This window comes from Vipera ursinii, assembly GCF_947247035.1.
Source record: "Vipera ursinii genome assembly, chromosome: 10".
Lineage (NCBI taxonomy): Eukaryota > Metazoa > Chordata > Lepidosauria > Squamata > Viperidae > Vipera > Vipera ursinii.
Window position 1 is genome coordinate 12,138,025 of NC_139520.1, and position 18,042 is coordinate 12,156,066.

Consider the following 18,042-nt stretch of genomic DNA (forward strand, 5'->3'; position numbering starts at 1 on the left):
CTGTACACCACCTTCACACTGCTTGTGAAGGTTTGGGGCGGCTGAAAACAATGTGGACATAATTTATACTCCCTGAGTATTACCTCTTCCACATCCTGAATGCATTTTTAAGTCTTGTCCCTTCTTTCCTAAATACTCTTTGAAATGCATTAGGGAAAACATTAAAACTGTGTTTTATGCTACTATTTTTCATGAAGATTTGTAATGGAGACAACAGAAATAGGAAAGAATAGTAGTGGGGAGCCACTTCTTTGATATATATTATATGGGATCCACTGTTGATAACAAAATTTAACTTTTATCTAAGTTTAGAAGTAATTTCTTTTATAAACCCCTGGAATCATATATACTATGATGTGGTTATAATTCCTGTTAGAGATTCTTTTATAGCTTGAAAAAAGTGTCAAAGTCTTCAGATATGCAGAAGGTGCATTTACTTTAAATCAAGCAAGAAAATCAAAGGTATTGTTTTCTCTAAAATAAATCCAAGGGCTGAATGCAAATGACAGATCAAACAGAAATACCCTGATGCTTTCAAAGCAAGGTTCTTAAGGCCTGTTGGAACTATGGGAGCATTTGGTAATGGAAAAGAAAGTTTTTTGTTTGAGGTTGAATTAGAAATTCCAGGATTTGTCGTGTGTGTGTGTGTGTGTGTGTGTGTGTGTGTGTGTGTGTGAGGTTTCTTGTTCCTTGTTGTTGCTATTTTTTATTAGAATCAGCAGGTGAATTGTGTTTTATCTTCTGATCATCATATTTGGGACACATAAAGGAATCTTGGTAGTGGCACAGTGGTTAGAATGCAGTATTGCAGGCTAATTTTGCTGATTGCCAGGAGTTCAATCATCACTGGGTCAACATTGAGTCAGCCTTCCATCTTTCCGACATTGGTAAAATGAGGACCCAGATTGTTGGGGGCAATACGTTGACTCTGTAAACTGCTTAAAGAGGTCTGTAAAACACTATGAAGCAGTACATGACTCTTAAGCACTAGTGCTATTGCTAATCTCTTTCAGGTCATTAGCCAGACACATTAAAGCCAATGACCATGGCTTGAACCTGTAGCCCAATAACAACTGGATGACAGAGTCATGTATTTAAAAATGGATGGTGATATAACCTGAATAAATTTGGAAAGTTTCTGGCTGCTCACTTCGATTCTAAAATTCTTTTTCAGTTATCACATGGTTGACCAGTACCTGTTTGTGGCTCCACAGAGAAATATGGTTGGCCTTCAAGAATGCTGTAAACAAGTTTGGCACTATTTCCATAGGTAGGATCATCAGCATCTGAGGCTGTCACCTGAATAACAGATGTACCTGCAAACAGAAAAGGGAACAGATATATAAATATACATTTTAGATATACATATGCTTTTCCCCACTTCCAAAATTTCTAGATTAAGTACAGTGCCAACTTCACCTTTCAATGGAACAATGAGAAACATATGAGAGGTGATCTTTACTAATTATACCCTGGAAAATCCACCTTTCATTTCTTTAAAAGAGGTTTTACTAACAAATCACCAATGGTTATCCAACAGCTGTACCAGGGATTAAAGCAGATCTCTATTCAATTAGTATTATTTATTTTGTGGGGGGGGAATTAAACAGTTGAGTTAATTCTATTTGCTAAATGCATTTCTCCTCCCCCGCCCTTCCTTGAAATTTGTTAATATTATGATTTGGGGTATTAATTTTAGGGTTGTACAGCTCTTTGCATCCAATCTTTAAAAGTGCTTTGGAGCGCATGGGAGTGTGAACGTGACACCTGCCTGCAACATCTTAAAGCAGTCACATCTCTTCCCACGTTTGCTGTGCAAGAATGTGCTATTTCAAAAGAAATAAATTATATTGCCACTGAATCTGCTTGCTTGATTCCCCCAACGTGCTAAAGACAAGGTTCCTATAACACACCTATAACTATCCAGCTCTGTGAGCTTTGTTGCATATGCAGTGATTCACTCAGCATTTTTCTGCATCTTTCAAGGGTAATTGCTTTATTGTAAAGGGAGTTTATTTGCCTGGAAAGGACATTTAAGTTATGCTTTATATTTTGTATTGTGTAAAAGCCTTAGTCAGCCAGTATTGTAGTAAATACCAAAACACTTCCATGATATACATATGATAAATGGAAAGTGACTATTGGCACAATATAGACCACAGTATAATCAGCTGAGATTGGCAAGCTAATTATGGCAAGCTAATTATGATCTGGTATTTGGTGCATAAGTCTTGTAGATGCGCATGCAAAATTTTGCTGTTTGTTTCCTTTATGGATAAAAAATGATGACTCCTCCCTCTAAGGACTGTTATTTGTCTGTTTAGAAAAAAATCACAAGTGGGATTGGATTATGGACAGCTGTTGTTCTAATTCTTTCCAACTAATGAAATGCCGGAAAACAAATAATGAAAACGAGGCAGAATCACTCTCCCCAAACCAAGTGGAACAAGACCAAATTTGGGAACAAGCCAGCATAAGAGAGACTGAATTTGAAAATGAGCCAGGTTAGGTCAGGGGCTAAGAAACAGTCCATTAAAATTTCCCCCAGTGCCATCCTGATTTGATGTGTGCAGTGCTTGGATATAAAGCACATTTGCTGGCTTTGGAACACAGCAAATAAGGATGCCATGGGGGGGGGAATATAATGCAGCTTTTTTCTTAACCTTTGGCATGATCTGGCCCATTTTGATCTGATCTGGTCTGAGTTTTTTTGTACATCTTCTAAACAAGTCTTTTCCTCGGCTTGAATATGCATTTGAGTTAAGGAGGCATTAAGAGAGATAAAAACCCTTGACAATTCTTGCTGTTGTCACCTTAACACCGTCCAAATTCAAGAGATATTTTTGAGTCCCGATGGCTATCAGGCAACCTTTTGGAAATTAGTCTATTAATTGCTGCAAGTACAGGGAAAGGACATAGACCAGATCCAAAGCAGCTTTGTCTGCTCCAGAATTGCAATAGGAGAAGCAGTTGGTTAGCATTTTTGGAAAATTGCTGATTTCTCCATTCTAAGTCTCCTTTGTTCCTCCCTCAAAGTCATATACCAATAAAAAAAAAGGAGAGCTATTAGCAAAGGCCAGGAATGAATTAATAAAGGCCAGGAACAAATTCCAGAAACTCGGCATGCTTTCCAAAACTTGTTTAAGTCCCCGGTTAGCTGTGTCTTGCTTCTCATAAACAGAGGAGCTGTTTCTTCCGGATTGTTGAAAATTAGCTGCTTTAAGTGTTCTCCAACTGTCACTTAGCCAACAGCTATTTCATAATGCTACCTGAATTGTTTTCATCCCTGGTGGTCACAATAAAAGCTGCAACTTAGCTTGTTTGATTTTTTTTTCTCCTCATCTTCTCTCCCCCTTCTATTTTTATTTTGCAGCATAGCTTTTAGATGATCAGAACAGAAGTCAGGTACTCTCATTGTTCATATAAATAAAAGGCTTTAGATGCACAAATAAATCTCTACCCAGATAGCAGTGTTTCATATTACTTACAGTCAAAAGGGAAAAAACAACAACAACACTGTTATCCATGCATGTAAGAAGCTAGTGTACGAGGAAGAAATCCATCCAGATTTCCTCTCAAATAATTTAGATGGGAAATCTTTCATCAGCTGGAGAATCCTTAGCATTGTCTGAAGGAATAGGGAGCCTTGTCCTACCACAATTGATTTTATTCAAGGCAAGGTACCAAAAGCAAGATACATTTCCCCCTGGATTATCACTCTTCCAGACAAAAGGACAAGAAGCAAGTAAATGCCCCTAATCATGAATTTTAAAAATGTCAGGGTGAAAGATTTGCCTACAATTGCTCTGCTTCTCAGAAACCAGGAGAGGAGAAATATCTGTCCCTTCCCTAGGGTAGCAGAATAAAAACTACTCCTTCAGCCATTGATTTTTTTTTCCATGGTGTTGCAGGCCTATTTTCAAAGTTATGATTTCCTTCTTCAACAATACTTATGAGAATTAAGGCCAGACAACTTTTATCTGGTCTAGTGGTTAATGCACCAGACCCAAAAACCAAGAGACTGAGAGTTCTAGTGTTGCCTTAGGGATAAAAGCCAGCTGGGTGAGTTTGGGCCAGTCATTCTCTCTCAGGGCAATCTATGTCAGGGAGTTGTTGAGAGGAGGAAGTAGCATTGGGTATGTTCTCCACCTTGAGTTATTTGTAAAAATAATAATAATAATTGGATACAATTAAATGTAGTCTAACCCTAGGGACACAGTGGCTCAGTGGGTTAGGACGCTGAGCTTGTCGATCAGAAGGCCGGCAGTTTGGCGGGTCGAATCCCGAGGACCGCGTAACAGAGTGAGCACCTGTTACTCGTCCCAGCTTCTGCCAACCTAGCAGTTCGAAAGCATGTAAAAATGCAAGTAAAAAAATAGGGACCACTACGGTGGGAAGGTAACAGCGTTCTGTGCGCCTTTGGCGTCTAGTCATGCCGGCTACATGACCATGGAGACGTCCTCGGACAAGCGCTGGCTCTTCAGCTTTGAAACGGAGATGAGCACCGGCCCCTAGAGTCGGAAACGACTAGCACGCATGTGCGGGGGAACCTGTACCTTTACCTTGAGTCTAACCCTATGCTATATGCAAATACTAATTGATAATCAAGTAATTGTCCAACAGTGAAGTTCTTGTTGCTCTCTGAGCTTAGTTGACCAATGCCTCCATAATTCAACCCACACCTACATATCTTCCTTTCTAAACATCCACATCCCAGCAGGAGAATAATAGGGCACGTTTGTGTTACCTACCCACATTGGATCTCTCTGGTACATTGGCATGATAATTTTCATGAAGGAATTCAGGAGGGTTGTCATTGATATCTTGGACTTTGACGATGAATTCTGAGGGTGGCTCTAAGGGCCGGTTGGTGTTTCGGTCCACAGCTTGGGCAGTTAATGTGTATTGAGCTCTTTCTTCTCGATCCAATGTCTTTGTTGCATGGATGTTCCCTGATTTGTCATCTATAACAAAAATAATGCCCGCTCCTTCACCTGAGAGAATGTATTTGATGTTCCCATCACCAGAATCAATATCTGAATGAAGCTGCAAAATGAAAAATAAATATTCACATAAAGTCGCCAAAGCCTACAAAGGCTACTGCTATGCCAAATATCTCTAATATTTTCCCAAAATATTTTTCTTCAACTTTCACGGTACATAATTACTGTTTTGTCTTTTCTTTTCTTTTCTTTTCTTTTCTTTTCTTTTCTTTTCTTTTCTTTTCTTTTCAAAGAAGGAGAAAGAAAAGTTTAATTTCCAAGGATGGAAGCCTACCTAAAGATGTTTGTTGATTATACAATTCGTTCTCTAGTGGTCCATTGCCTCCCCTGGCTTTCTACATTTCAACCCAAATCCATTGTTTATTTATTTCCACATTGCCCATCAGTGACTATGGATCACTGCTTAGGACGTTCTGCATTTATTGAGCCTGCCTAATTTCTGGAGCAAGTTTATCAGACTAAGCCCAAGGTATTGAAATTTACTTTGTTGTATTTGCTTGCTTGTTCAGACACTATGCTAATATTGTAAAAATATACCCTAGTAATGGCATCCATGCTGTATTTTGGGTGAATTAAACCAGGAGACTGAGAGTTCTAGTCCCATTTTAGACCTGAAAGCTAGCTTGGTGAGTTGGGGCCAATTACCAGGAGACTGTGAGTTCTGATCCCATTTTAGCCTGAAAGTTGGCTGAGTGAATTTGGGCCAGTCAATCTCGGTCCACTATGTTGAACTTGGGTGACAAGTTGGGGTGACAAGTTGGTTGGTCAATTCCTATTTCAACAAATGGATCAATCCTCAGTTGATCTGAAAAAGTGGAGCCTGCACTTGCAAAGGCTGGGAAATACACACACACACACACACACACACACACACACACACACACATACACACACACACTTTTATATCATTAACATTGATACTTTTGAAGCATTTACAAGACAGTGGTCATCACAAGCACTGGTATATTATCTGCTCAAATTTATTGTTTGGATTTCTTTTACAGTTTTTTATTCTAGAATCAATGTTCCTTAAGGAATGTATAACTTGAATGTATGTTTTGATTGGAACAATGGATCATCAAATTGAGTTTTGAAATATAGTATCTGATCTTACATCTGGTGATTAAATAACGTATAATTTTCCTGTCCTACATATTTAATTTGTCCATCCTCTCCTTCAGTTAAATGTATAAGCTATTTTAGAATGCAAAACATAAAAGCAACATATAATCAGAGACAAAAAGAGCAGTACAGACCATAAAACAAGGCAGTAAAGCTCAGAAACTACAATTAAAGTCAATATCATATTCATTTTAACTTAGAATGTGGTACAGAGTTTTGATGGTACAATGAATGTTTTGCATGGAGAAGATTTTGGATGAATTATGACATCTCCAGGGAAGACAGGGGAAAGGCAAGAAGGAAGAGAATGCATATCTGGGAAAAATAATCAATATTGGCAAGTAATCAAACCAGATATGAGCCCATAGACCAAATTCCTTAGACGAGTTAACATTTTTAACTTAAACCGAAGAAGCTAAATGCTAATAGAACATGTTTTTAATTTTATCTGTATTATCCAAGTCTCTGCCTAAGAATTCTGTTTTTCTTCCCTTTCTGCAAGAAACTCTCAAAAGCATAAATGAATCTGTCTTGTATGGCCCCACTAAGGCTTTTCATTTTGGTCTTGGACTATTAACCTTAAATACCAAAGAATGGACTGTTGTTTGGCTGGATGTATAGCTAAATGAATTAATTCTAGTCTCAACTGGATAGGAGAGGTCTTGCCATTCATCTTTAAAGAACAAATCATTATACCAAAATATGCATCTTAGGATTATGAAAGAACAAAAAGATACTTAAAAAAAACTTACTCGGCCTACTAGTACAGGATCCGGTCCAGTATATTCTTCTATTACAAAAAACTGGTTCCATACCCATCCTCTTTTTGACCTCTGGAGAACTTGCCCTTCCTTCCCTTTCTCATGATGGTCATGCAGTGACGGCCTTGAATGGTTCAGATTGTCTGTTGCCATAACAAAGCTGCAGCACAGCATTCCCAGACAGAAAAGGGCAGCATGTAAACAGTAATCTTCCTTCATTTTTGGTTAATATATAGGCACCAGAGTACTCCCCAATTTTTCCCCCCCTTTCTTCTCAAAGGATCACCACAAAAGTGAACAGGGATACTATAATCCTCTGGAAAGTTCACAGGTTTTCCGTAACCGAGACGTCAATGTTCCTTAAGTCCATCACTTTAACTCCGTATAGACTTCAAACAGTTTCCTAGAGTGAGAAGGAGAACCCAAACAAGACAAAATTAGTTCTCTGTGTTTTATTCTAAGCTCAGCATTTCAGAAACGTAGCACGTAACGAAAGCTTAATAGACCATTGAAACAAGATGCTTGTTTCTTTCCCAAGACGATAATATAAATGAAATATAAAGACACTACATAAATTATTCACTAGGATGGCCAAGATTGGATGGTCTCCCTAGGTTGGAAACAATAATCTAAGTATATCTTGAATTCTCAGGATATCATATTTTTAATAACTTGCTAAAAACATAAAGCTTTGTATTAGTTGGAAAAAAATTTTCAAAACTGTAGAGCAGTGCTCATTTTACTCTTTAGCGTCCCCTCTTTTTAAAAACAAAAACAAAAAACAAACTTGTAATTTTGGGACACACCCTTTCAGTGGTCCAACTTAAGATCTGAACTGATATTTTTAAACAGAGGGTTTTTTGCTACCTTTGGAGGGCAGTAAAGACCACATCTTAGTTCAATAAAGCATTTATCATTTCTGGAGTCCAAGCTGAAGGCCCATCCTTTCTGTTACCATTAAAAGAACAGGAGACTTTCTCACAGTGTGCAAAGTAATGTATCCTTAACTTGGGCTGGGAAGCAAAGAGATATCCATCTGCAGTGGTACAGGAGAATGATCTGGGAGACTACGGAAAGAGATACTGGGAACGGTGAGATAAGAGACAACATAGTCCACAGCTCCATAGTGGGAGAGGGGAAAAAAACCCTAGAAGAAACCCTTCCTGGTATCTTGGGCTATAAATGAGAGAAGATGAGAATTGTACTTACGGATTTGCAAGATTCCATTAATACAATTTTACAGTGAAGTAGAATTAGCTCATCTGGTTATGTTTCCTATCTAATCTACCTGCTAAGGCTGATGCCAACATAACATGAGTTATCACTATGATTTTACCCTCCTGCATATATCAGATTTAACCTAAATATAGTTGCTTCAGACATTTTGACCTCCCTGGTACGGATGAAAATTCCAACTAAGGTAAAAAAAAAAATCTGGGATGCTATCTTCAGAGAGATAAGGAATCTACCAGGCCAAAAGCTAGTGGTGTAATATTAAATTCCCAATCCTTTTTTAGTGTCATAATGTCAGGCATGCCTGGTTGGATTTGGATAAGATAGTGGTAGCCTGCTAGATTTGGATAAGATCTTTATAATCTTAGCTACTCTATTACATCTCTATTTCCAACTGCACTTTCATATAGCTAGTTTCCATAGTACAAAAGAAAAAAAAGAAATTCAATTCCTAGTTCTTGAAACAACCTGGCAATCACTACCAGGTTCTTTAGTTCAATAAGGGTACCAATTTTGGGGAGATTGATGGAGTGGCTACAAAGAAACATTATTGCCTGTAATAAACATGGTTTATCTTCATTTGATATGTCCACCCTAAAGGAACTTCTCCTTTTAACAGAAAGTTCTTATTAACTGAAAGTACTATATATATATATATATATATATATATATATATATATATATATATATATATATGGCAAGCATTATTTAAAGCATCTCTACTTCATCAGATATTTCAATAAGAACATTTTCAAAATTCAACTGAGCTCCTACTGTTTACTCAGTTTTTTTTCATTACATCCAAACTGTATAATTAGCACATAAAATGGATATTTCTCACTTTCTAATCTCAGAAGCTTGGAAAAGCAGGCTGTACCTGGACAACAAGCTATATTTAATAATGTGTGAACTGTTGGGCAGATCATAGTGGATTTACTGTAGAAAATAAGTTCAAAGGCTATTTTGGTGACCAGATACAGATCCTTCTACAATAGTTCTTATCATGGTTCTAGATTCTTAATAAAACATCAGAAAGTACATTCTAAGGGAACCCTTATATATGTCAGATGCAAAGAATCAGGACTATCCATAAAGTAGCAACATAGAAGATTTATTCAAGCCTATATTAAGAGAATCTAGTCAACTAATGTTTAACACTAAATTGGAGCCAGATAAGAGTCAACAGAATTCAGAAGGGGGTTGGACTTGATAACACATTTAACCCTGCCACTCAGCTCTGCCTGCTCTTCTCTTACTATCCTCCTTAGAATAAAAAAAAAGATAGGGGAAAATTAAAGGAGATAAAGGAAACATACAAACAATTTTTCTTTTGCCAGATCATTAATTTTAAATGTTCCCATCCAACAGTAGGTATGTGAAAAATCCACAAATATTTCCCCTAACATCTAAAAAGTAGCTTAACTGTATTACTGGGTTTGGTAATGCAATTATATGGAAAGCCTGCAGAAATATCAAAAGGGGGAGATGCAGATATATGAAAGTGTTTACTATCAGTTGTTCAGGCATGAAAAAAACTGAACACAAAACATTAACCACACATTTAAGCCATTATCTTTAATTTACTAATTAGGGCTTAATGCAGTAATCGCTTGCAATCCCTTTATTTTTCAAAATGTCTCTGTGTAGTGACATCTGTGGAGTCTCTGTGTAACGTTCAAAATAGAATGGGGTCTATTTTGAATCAAGCCCTGCTGTATCTGGGCTTGTTGAGATGAAACAACAAGTTTCCTTTGAGCTTACAAACCAGAGTCTTCATTTGGGCTTGGAATAAAAGAAAATAAGCCCTTTTCATCTGAACAATAATGGTATGTCAGCCCCACTCTTGCCTTTAGCTTCTTCTAAAAGCATCTGGGCTTTCTAACCATATGAAATACTGTAAAAAAGGACACCAAGGAATTAGGATCAGAGAAAGCTCAAAATACACAAGAATGTAAAAAAAGGAGAAGAAAAAAAAAAGAAAACCAACAACAGCAGCATATTGGACCAGGCTGAAGCTTGCTTAATTCAGCATTTAAACACACAAGCCACAAAGAAAACAGAACCTCTCTTGGGAGGGAGCACATTTTAATAAAACACATACTTAAAGGGCAGACCATGCTCTTACTAACATCTAACAGGCTATTGCCATCTTTGTGAGACAGCTTTGAGCACTGTTCAGACATCACAGCTGGTCCAAATTGCAGCACAGAACTGTTCACCGATGCAGTATTGCTGAATAAAGTCCTATTACATCTGGACTGCAAGCTCTGCATCGGTTATCGATAGGTTATATGTGTGCAATTCACTATGTTGGGTTTCATCTGTAAGACCCCAGAGACCTGACTCTCGGTACATGTTGTCTTCTGTTCTCCTGACTGATGAGTCCTCAACTTGCAAAATCTGTCAGTGGTTTTCTGTAACAGGTAAAGGTAAGGTAAAGGTTCCCCAGCACATGCGTGCTAGTCGTTTCCAACTCTAGGGGCCGGTGCTCATCTCCGTTTCAAAGCCGAAGAGCCAGCGCTTGTCCGAGGACGTCTCCGTGGTCATGTGGCCGGCATGACTAGACGCCAAAGGTGCACGGAATGCTGTTACCTTCCCACCGTAGTGGTCCCTATTTTTCTACTTGCATTTTTACATGCATTCTAACTGCTAGGTTGGTAGAAGCTGGGACGAGTAACAGGTGTTCACTCTGCTACGTGGCATTCAGGATTCGACCCACCAAACTGCTGACCTTCTGATCGACAAGCTCAGCATCCTAACCCACTCAGCCACTGCATCCCTACTCTGTAACAGGTAGGGAGCAATATTTTTTTAGCTGCAGCCAATATATTTTGGAACCGTCTTCCTCCTCTTTTAAGTCCAGGGTTGTGTCTAATATGATGACCTTGTGCAAGTGAGTGAACTTTGTGTGGCTCTGGATGTCCTTTAGAGAATGATGAGAGGATACCATCTGACTTTTGTATTATGCATTGTGGATTTAGCATTGGTTTCTACGTTTTTGTTGTAAGCTACCCCAAGACCAGGTAAATTGATGTGGTACCTGAGTTCTTAAATATGCATAAATCTCCCCTCCACTGGAAAAGCAAAAGGCTGAGCAGCCAATAAAGGAGGCACTAATTTGCCCTGATACTTTTATTAAGAACTCTTGAAGGAGGTTTGAATAAAAGTAGAAATGAATATTGTATTTTTAAACTTACAGTGACATCAGCCTCCTTGCTATTCCTTGTCACAGAGCCCAAAGAAAATAGTGTGCAAAATGGGGTAAAATGTGAAAGGAAAAAAAGAAAACGAAACAGATTTGTACAGCTCTAGATGCTGACATTTTAAAACTAAAATGCATAATTAACATGAAAAAGCACCATTCTATAAAATATCAAGTGGCATCCTCACTCCAAAGCAAGCAAGCAGACAAGCAACAACCTTTTAAGAAAAATAAGTCTGTTTTTTTTTTTGCTTTCCAAAAAGTATATTAATTTTACACAGTAAAAGTTCCACATCAATTTTCTTAAAGGAGAAGGGAGATAAAAATGATCATCTGATAATAAAAAGACAAGGCAAGAACTTAGAAATCATGTCGGATTATTTTCCAATGTCTTCTCTGTCTGCATATATAATCCTAGTTGGACCAAAAATATTTCTATAGAGTGCTTTTTCATTTGACGTTCATAATCTCTTACCATCATCTAACCAGCATTTTTGCATGATAAAATGGTAGCTGTTCCGCCAGAATACAGAATTCATAAAGCAGATTTTGAGGCTCCACCCAATAATAATCTTATGAAAGATTGAGGCATTTATTGAAATGAAGTGGGGAAGGAATTTCTGAAATGCTCCAATCAATTTCATTTCATCTCTAGCAAATCAGGACAGTTGTGAAAAACTATAGATTTTCGTTCCCATGGCTTCTTTAGACTGTTCAACTTCCAATGGGCTGCTTTGCCTATAATAATGTCATTATGCTGTATGATTTTGTTAATAAAATCTGCTGCGTAATAGTCAAGACAGCCCAATTTATATACTGTATTGCCAAGGAAAGCCAATGGTGAAAATAAAGATGTGCAATTTGGATGGGATCAGAATAACAATTATTTTGGATTTCATTTGTGTGCAATTAGTTATTTCAAGATACATAAAGGGTGTCAGTTTGGATCCATGTCTAAGGGTCCTGCTTTGGATACAAAAATACTTGGGTCAGTACTTTTTCTCAGCCCTAGGAAAAAAGCAATGATCATCCACTTTCAAAACCTTGCCAAACAAACGGCAGGGACTTCTCCAGGCCACTGCCAGAAGTTAATATTGACTTGAATGAACCCCCTTCCTTTAAAAAGGTACACAGAGCAGCTTATAGGCTTATTCTTCACTATTTTTGACAGTTTTCCCTTTCAGCTACATTCAAAATGGTTTGCGGTGAATTTTGGAAAGAAACACACCCAATAATTTTGGTGCCACAATGTGACCCACAGGTCTGACATGGAATGCTTCCAAGGCTGAAACCTACCATAGGAAGTCAAAGCCTTTCATTTTAATTTTATCTTAACTTCTGTATTTAATTGTATGTTATTGTCGTTAGCCGCCCTGGGTCCTTCGGGAGATAGGGCGGCATATAAGTCCCAATAATAAATAAATAAATAAATAAATAAATAAATAAATAAATCAGGGAACCTCAGTCAACCACTATTTATATACCTTCAAATATTATGTTGGAGAATTGTGAATCAGACCCAGTAGCGTTTACTAATGCAAATATTGTAAGAGATGTTCTGACTTAGTGTGTTTCTGGGTGCCGTTCAAGGTGCTAATTGTTACCCCTATGTCATTTGTGGTCTGGTGATCTGCTATCTGTTCTGGACAGAAACAGCCTATCCACTTTGAGTGCCTGCTGAATGTCTCTCCACTGAGATGTCACATCAAACATTCCCCTTACTGAAGGCTGGGAATAGTTGCTAGTAAAAAGAGAAAACACTCCAAGAGCTAATCAATCAGTATATAATGAATCAATCAATCCAGACCAGTGTTTCTCAAGCTTGACAACTTTAAGATATGTGGACTTCAACTCCCAGGTTCCCCCAGCCAGCATGAGAGGAAGTCCACATGTCTTAAAGTTATCAAGCTTGAGAAACAGATCTAGATAAGAGTCCAGCAAATCCCCAGAAAGTCAAAGTCTAAGCAACCAATCAGAAGCAGAATTTTTTCCCTTGTTCTCAGATGAGTTTTTTAAAATGGGAAGAGTCATCTGTCTTTTTGCCTTAGACAATCTTCCATTGCAGAGGAGAAAATCATTCCAAGCTGTCTTCTGCCAGTTAAATTGAGTCATCCCAGTCCCGGCATACATATTAAGGAATCTGAAGAAATTAGTGATCTAAAGGAAATATGGAGAGTGGGTGTGATAAGAATCCCTTTGTTCATTCATATTAGGAATTGGCTTGCACAGAAATGCTTATTATTGCCTTACTCTACTTCTCTCTCTGGTTTTATACATACTGTATAAAGAATCCTTGCTATTGACAGGAATCCTGATAGCCTTGCTTTCATTTGCCCATTGCTCTTTTAATGCTATACTGGGTCTTCAAATCTTAATAGACAACTCTGTCTTCTCATTAGATACTGCATTCATTCTGGCAGGAATGTAGCTAAATGTTTGGTAGCTCTGATGCTGCAGAAAAGAACTTCTACTTTCTCCCTCCAGAATAAACCACAGGGGAGAAATTTACTCTTAAATAAAAGTGGTGCTGCCAGGCTACCAATTAGCTCACTCCTCCAAACAATATGAGACAATGCAACAATAAGAATTGGACAGGAAGGGCTTAGGGACACCTGTGTAAAAGTGCCAGAAGTGTCCCTTGGTGCATCTGCAAGTGTGTACTCCATTATAGCTATTTATGGAACAATGCATTTGTGAATATGCAGCAATGCTGATATAAATAATGTTATTCCTCTGTGCTACACTGTGGAATAAACAATTGCCTGTGTTTCCCAACTCTGTCTCAATGAACTGAATTATTATGGAAAGGTGTTTAAGTAAGCTTGCTTCCCTGCTGAGAATTTTTATGAGCAATAGGGGGGAAAAATGGCTTCAGTCTGCTTAGTTATTAGCAGCCCTGTTATTCCTCTAGCAATTCAAGAATTCTCTTACATTTCAAGAAATTGGAGCTTGACTGTATTAACATTTCTGAATTGGATATGCACCAGATCAATAGTGATAAGAGACTTGTTCAGTTTGACTCTGGGTATGGATACAAGCTTAATTCCAGTAAACAAGAGCCTTGCCACAAAGAGCCATTATTCTGCATCATAAACATGGACAATAGTGCGTGGAAATTCTCAGTCCATGGAAATAGTCTATGGAAATTCTCAGTCCTGTTGGTCATGGTTGTCCCAAAGATGCTTTTTTTCAAAAGGCAACTGGACTTCCTTTTTTCCCCCCTTGAAGATGTTTCACTTCTCATCCAAGAAGCTTCTTCAGTTCTCACTGAATGGTAAAGAATGGAAGGATTCTATTCAGTTAGAACTGAAGAAGCTTCTTGGATGAGAAGTGAAACCTTTTCAAGGAAAAACAAAGTCTAGTCGCCTTTTGAAAAAGCACCTTTGAGACAATACTAATGTTTTTCCACCATTGTTCCCAACAAACACAAATCTCACATGATTCAAGAGGTACCACATACAGATGGTACCATTAGTGGCCATTAATAGACCAATCCTCCATGGATCTCTCTGATCCCCTTTTAACTTCTAAACACAACACACCACAGCAAATTGTGTAAGCAAGTATTTCTTTTTATCCTAAATCCTAAATATCTCCTCATATGGCTTTAATGAAAAAAACCCAAATTCTAAAGTGTGGCACAAGGAGAAACATGCAAACACATACACACACAAACACACCTCTCTATATTTTTAATGACCTATATCGGTGTTTCTTGACCTTGGCCACTTTAAGATGGATGGACTTCAGCTGGTTGGCTGGGAATTCAGAGAGGTGAAGCGTACCCATCTTAAAGTGGCCAAGGTTGAGAAACACTAGCCTATATTATTTCACATATCTAGATTATGGTTTTCCTTTACATATGTTCCCTCCAAATTAAAGTGCATGGGTGTCAAACCCAATCGCGTCACACGACACATTGTGATGTTTTTTTTTGCCTTTGCAGAGCCTGGGTAAGCGTTGCCTGCATGTGACACACCTGGCCCACAGCCCACCAGTTTGACACCCCTTCTTTAGAGGATACGCCTTTGGTATCTTAATAATTTTGGCTGCAGTTCATAAGATAACAATCAAGTGATTCAAAGATGCTAATTTTGTAGGAAAAAAAGCTAATAGTAGTAGAATAGGGAAGAAAAACAGGAGGGAATGTTATGTCAGCAGGCTGTGAGCTTCTCCTAAGGGCAATGGGCTAAACTGAAGGCACTAGTAATCAGTTGCAGAAGGCTTTGTCTCTTTCTCAGATCTGCTCTTGATAAGGAACAGTTAATACAGGGGTCTTCAAACTTGGCCCTTTTATGACTTGTGGACTTCAACTCCCAGAATTCCTCAGCCAGCACGCCTTGCTGAGGAATTCTGGGAGCTGAAATCCACAAGTCATAAAAGGGCCAAGTTTGAAGACCCCTGAGTTAATATATCTCTTCAGGACTTTGAAGAGATAGTAACATTCCAGCCAGCTGTTAGAGAAGCGCTTAAAATGGTCACTCTCTCTAAATAGGACAACACTGGGATTAGCTCCTGGAAACTCTTCCTTCTCTGTGTCCAAAAGAGTAGAGACAACTAAGGCTGCTGGATGGAAGTTGTAGTGAAATTAAAAGCTGGTGAGATCAGAACTTCATTGCAAAGTTATGAGGCAATATCTGGAGAAGCCATCCTACTCTTCCGAATTTATAACTCTTCTCCAACCTCCCTCAGGGTTGCTTGCAACTGAGATTCTTCCTGATCATCTCAAGACTCTGGGACTAAGAACTTTCTCTTCTTATTTTCCCCTTAGGATCTGACTTTGCTCACTGAGTTAAACAGACCAAGCTATAAACAATGAACCATGCTATCTGTAAGAGGCTACTAATCACTGATTAGTAGCCAGCTGCTCTTTTTTCTCCATATTAGACCAGCTATGCCAATTATTTAAGAGTGATTTATAGCTATTACAGTCATAAAACAGAGTAATCATTTCCAGACTATGGAATTTTATCTCCCTTTGGAGATAAAATCCATCTATCTTTCCCCTACAACATTACACCCACAACAATATTTTACAAGATTTAAGAGGAGAAAGACAACAATTTTAGGCCCTTTGAATGACTTTTAGTGATTCCTTTGTTATCTTAAAATGTTTTTAGATTTTTTTTCCCCCTTCTTTTACAGAAAAGTGTGTTTTCTACATGTGCTCTCACATGGACATCTGTATGTATTAATGTATACAAATTACATTAATGGTTCAAATTATGCCAGTGCCAATCATCCAAACAAATAGCTTCTTGGACTTTAAAGTTGAAAGGGGAAAATTCAGTTTAAAATCTTCCTGTAGGGAGTAAAACTGAACAATTTTACTAAAATCTTTCAAATATCAGAAATAATGATTGGCTAATGGTGATAAATGTTAACGCAATTTAGCTTCACATATTGTGCTACACCATGATTTATTTTAACTTTGATTTGTTAGACAAAAAAAAATCCAGGCTCTCTTGTAAGCACTAAAGCATAAATTATATTTTAAAATCCACACATATAACAAATAAAGACATAGTCATTAATTTCTATAAGACCTTTTATTTTTTTTATTGCTAAATGTCTAGTAAAAACAATGGTTAAGAAAGGTTGGAAACTATTATTTTTTAAAAAAATGTGTTTTAACCTTCTTAAAGGTAAAGGTAAAGGTTCCCCCGCACATGCGTGCTAGTCATTTCCGACTCTAGGGGCCGGTGCTCATCTCCGTTTCAAAGCCGAAGAGCCAGCGCTTGTCCAAGGACGTCTCCGTGGTCATGTGGCCGGCATGACTAGATGCCAAAGGCGCACGGAACGCTCTTACCTTTCCACCATAGTGGTCCCTATTTTTCTACTTGCATTTTTATGTGCTTTCGAACTGCTAGGTTGGCAGAAGCTGGGACGAGTAACAGACGCTCACTCTGCTACGCGGCACTCGGGATTCGACCCGCCAAACTGCCGACCTTCTGATCGACAAGCTCATCGTCCTAGCCCACTGAGCCACCGCGTCCCTTTTAACCTTCTTAGGCAATCTCAATCAGTATTCCAAACATCAGCAAATAGCAAAACTGTCAGCTCAGGCTGATAATTGTTTTTTTCTTAAATCCATTTGACACTGATAATGCTACCTGTGTCAGTTTTTCTGACAATATCCAATTTTAACCTATCTGCACTTGCCTGGAAGTGAAGCAATATCAGCAAATAAGAATACAACTTGATGTCATTCTCCATGTTAAATCACATGATCCAGGACATGTGCTAAAATGTAATTTGAGAATTGTTGACTTATCCATGAAAATGGAGTTCTTTTGCAGTAACAGAATAGCAGAGTTGGAAGGGACTTTGGAGGCATTTTAGTTCAACTCTCTGCTCAAGCACGAGAGACTACAACGCTCCCGGACAAGTGGCTCTCCAATCTCTTCTTACAAGCCTCCAGTGATGGAGCACCTACAATTTCTGAAGGCAAGCAGTTCCGCTGTTAATTGATCTCACCGTTAGGAAATTTCTCCTTAGTTCTGGGTTGCTTCTCTCCTTGATTGTTTTTCATCCATTGCTTCTTGAGTTGCTTTCTGGTGCTTTGGAAAGTAGGTTGACCCCTCTCTTTGTGGCAGCCCTCAAATATTAGAACACTCCTATCATGTCACCCCTGATCCTTCTTTTTACTAGACTAGCCGTACCCAATTCCTGCAATCGTTCTTCATATGTTTTAGCCTCCAGCCCCCTAATCATCTTTGTA

The 18,042-nt window shown here is 38.3% G+C and overlaps 1 protein-coding gene across 1 annotated transcript in view; it reads right to left on the reverse strand.

Moving 5' to 3' along the window:
• CDH11 (cadherin 11) overlaps window positions 1–18,042 on the reverse strand; it is a 116,277-nt gene that overhangs the window by 34,227 nt on the left and 64,008 nt on the right. Inside the window, exons 3-5 of the mRNA XM_083370509.1 lie at window positions 6,878–7,289; window positions 4,752–5,046; window positions 1,197–1,316 (exon numbers count right to left, since the gene is read on the reverse strand). Of these exons, the coding sequence (XP_083226635.1) occupies window positions 1,197–1,316; window positions 4,752–5,046; window positions 6,878–7,105 (643 nt within the window). The 5' untranslated portion in view covers window positions 7,106–7,289. The remainder of the gene's footprint in view (window positions 1–1,196; window positions 1,317–4,751; window positions 5,047–6,877; window positions 7,290–18,042) is intronic.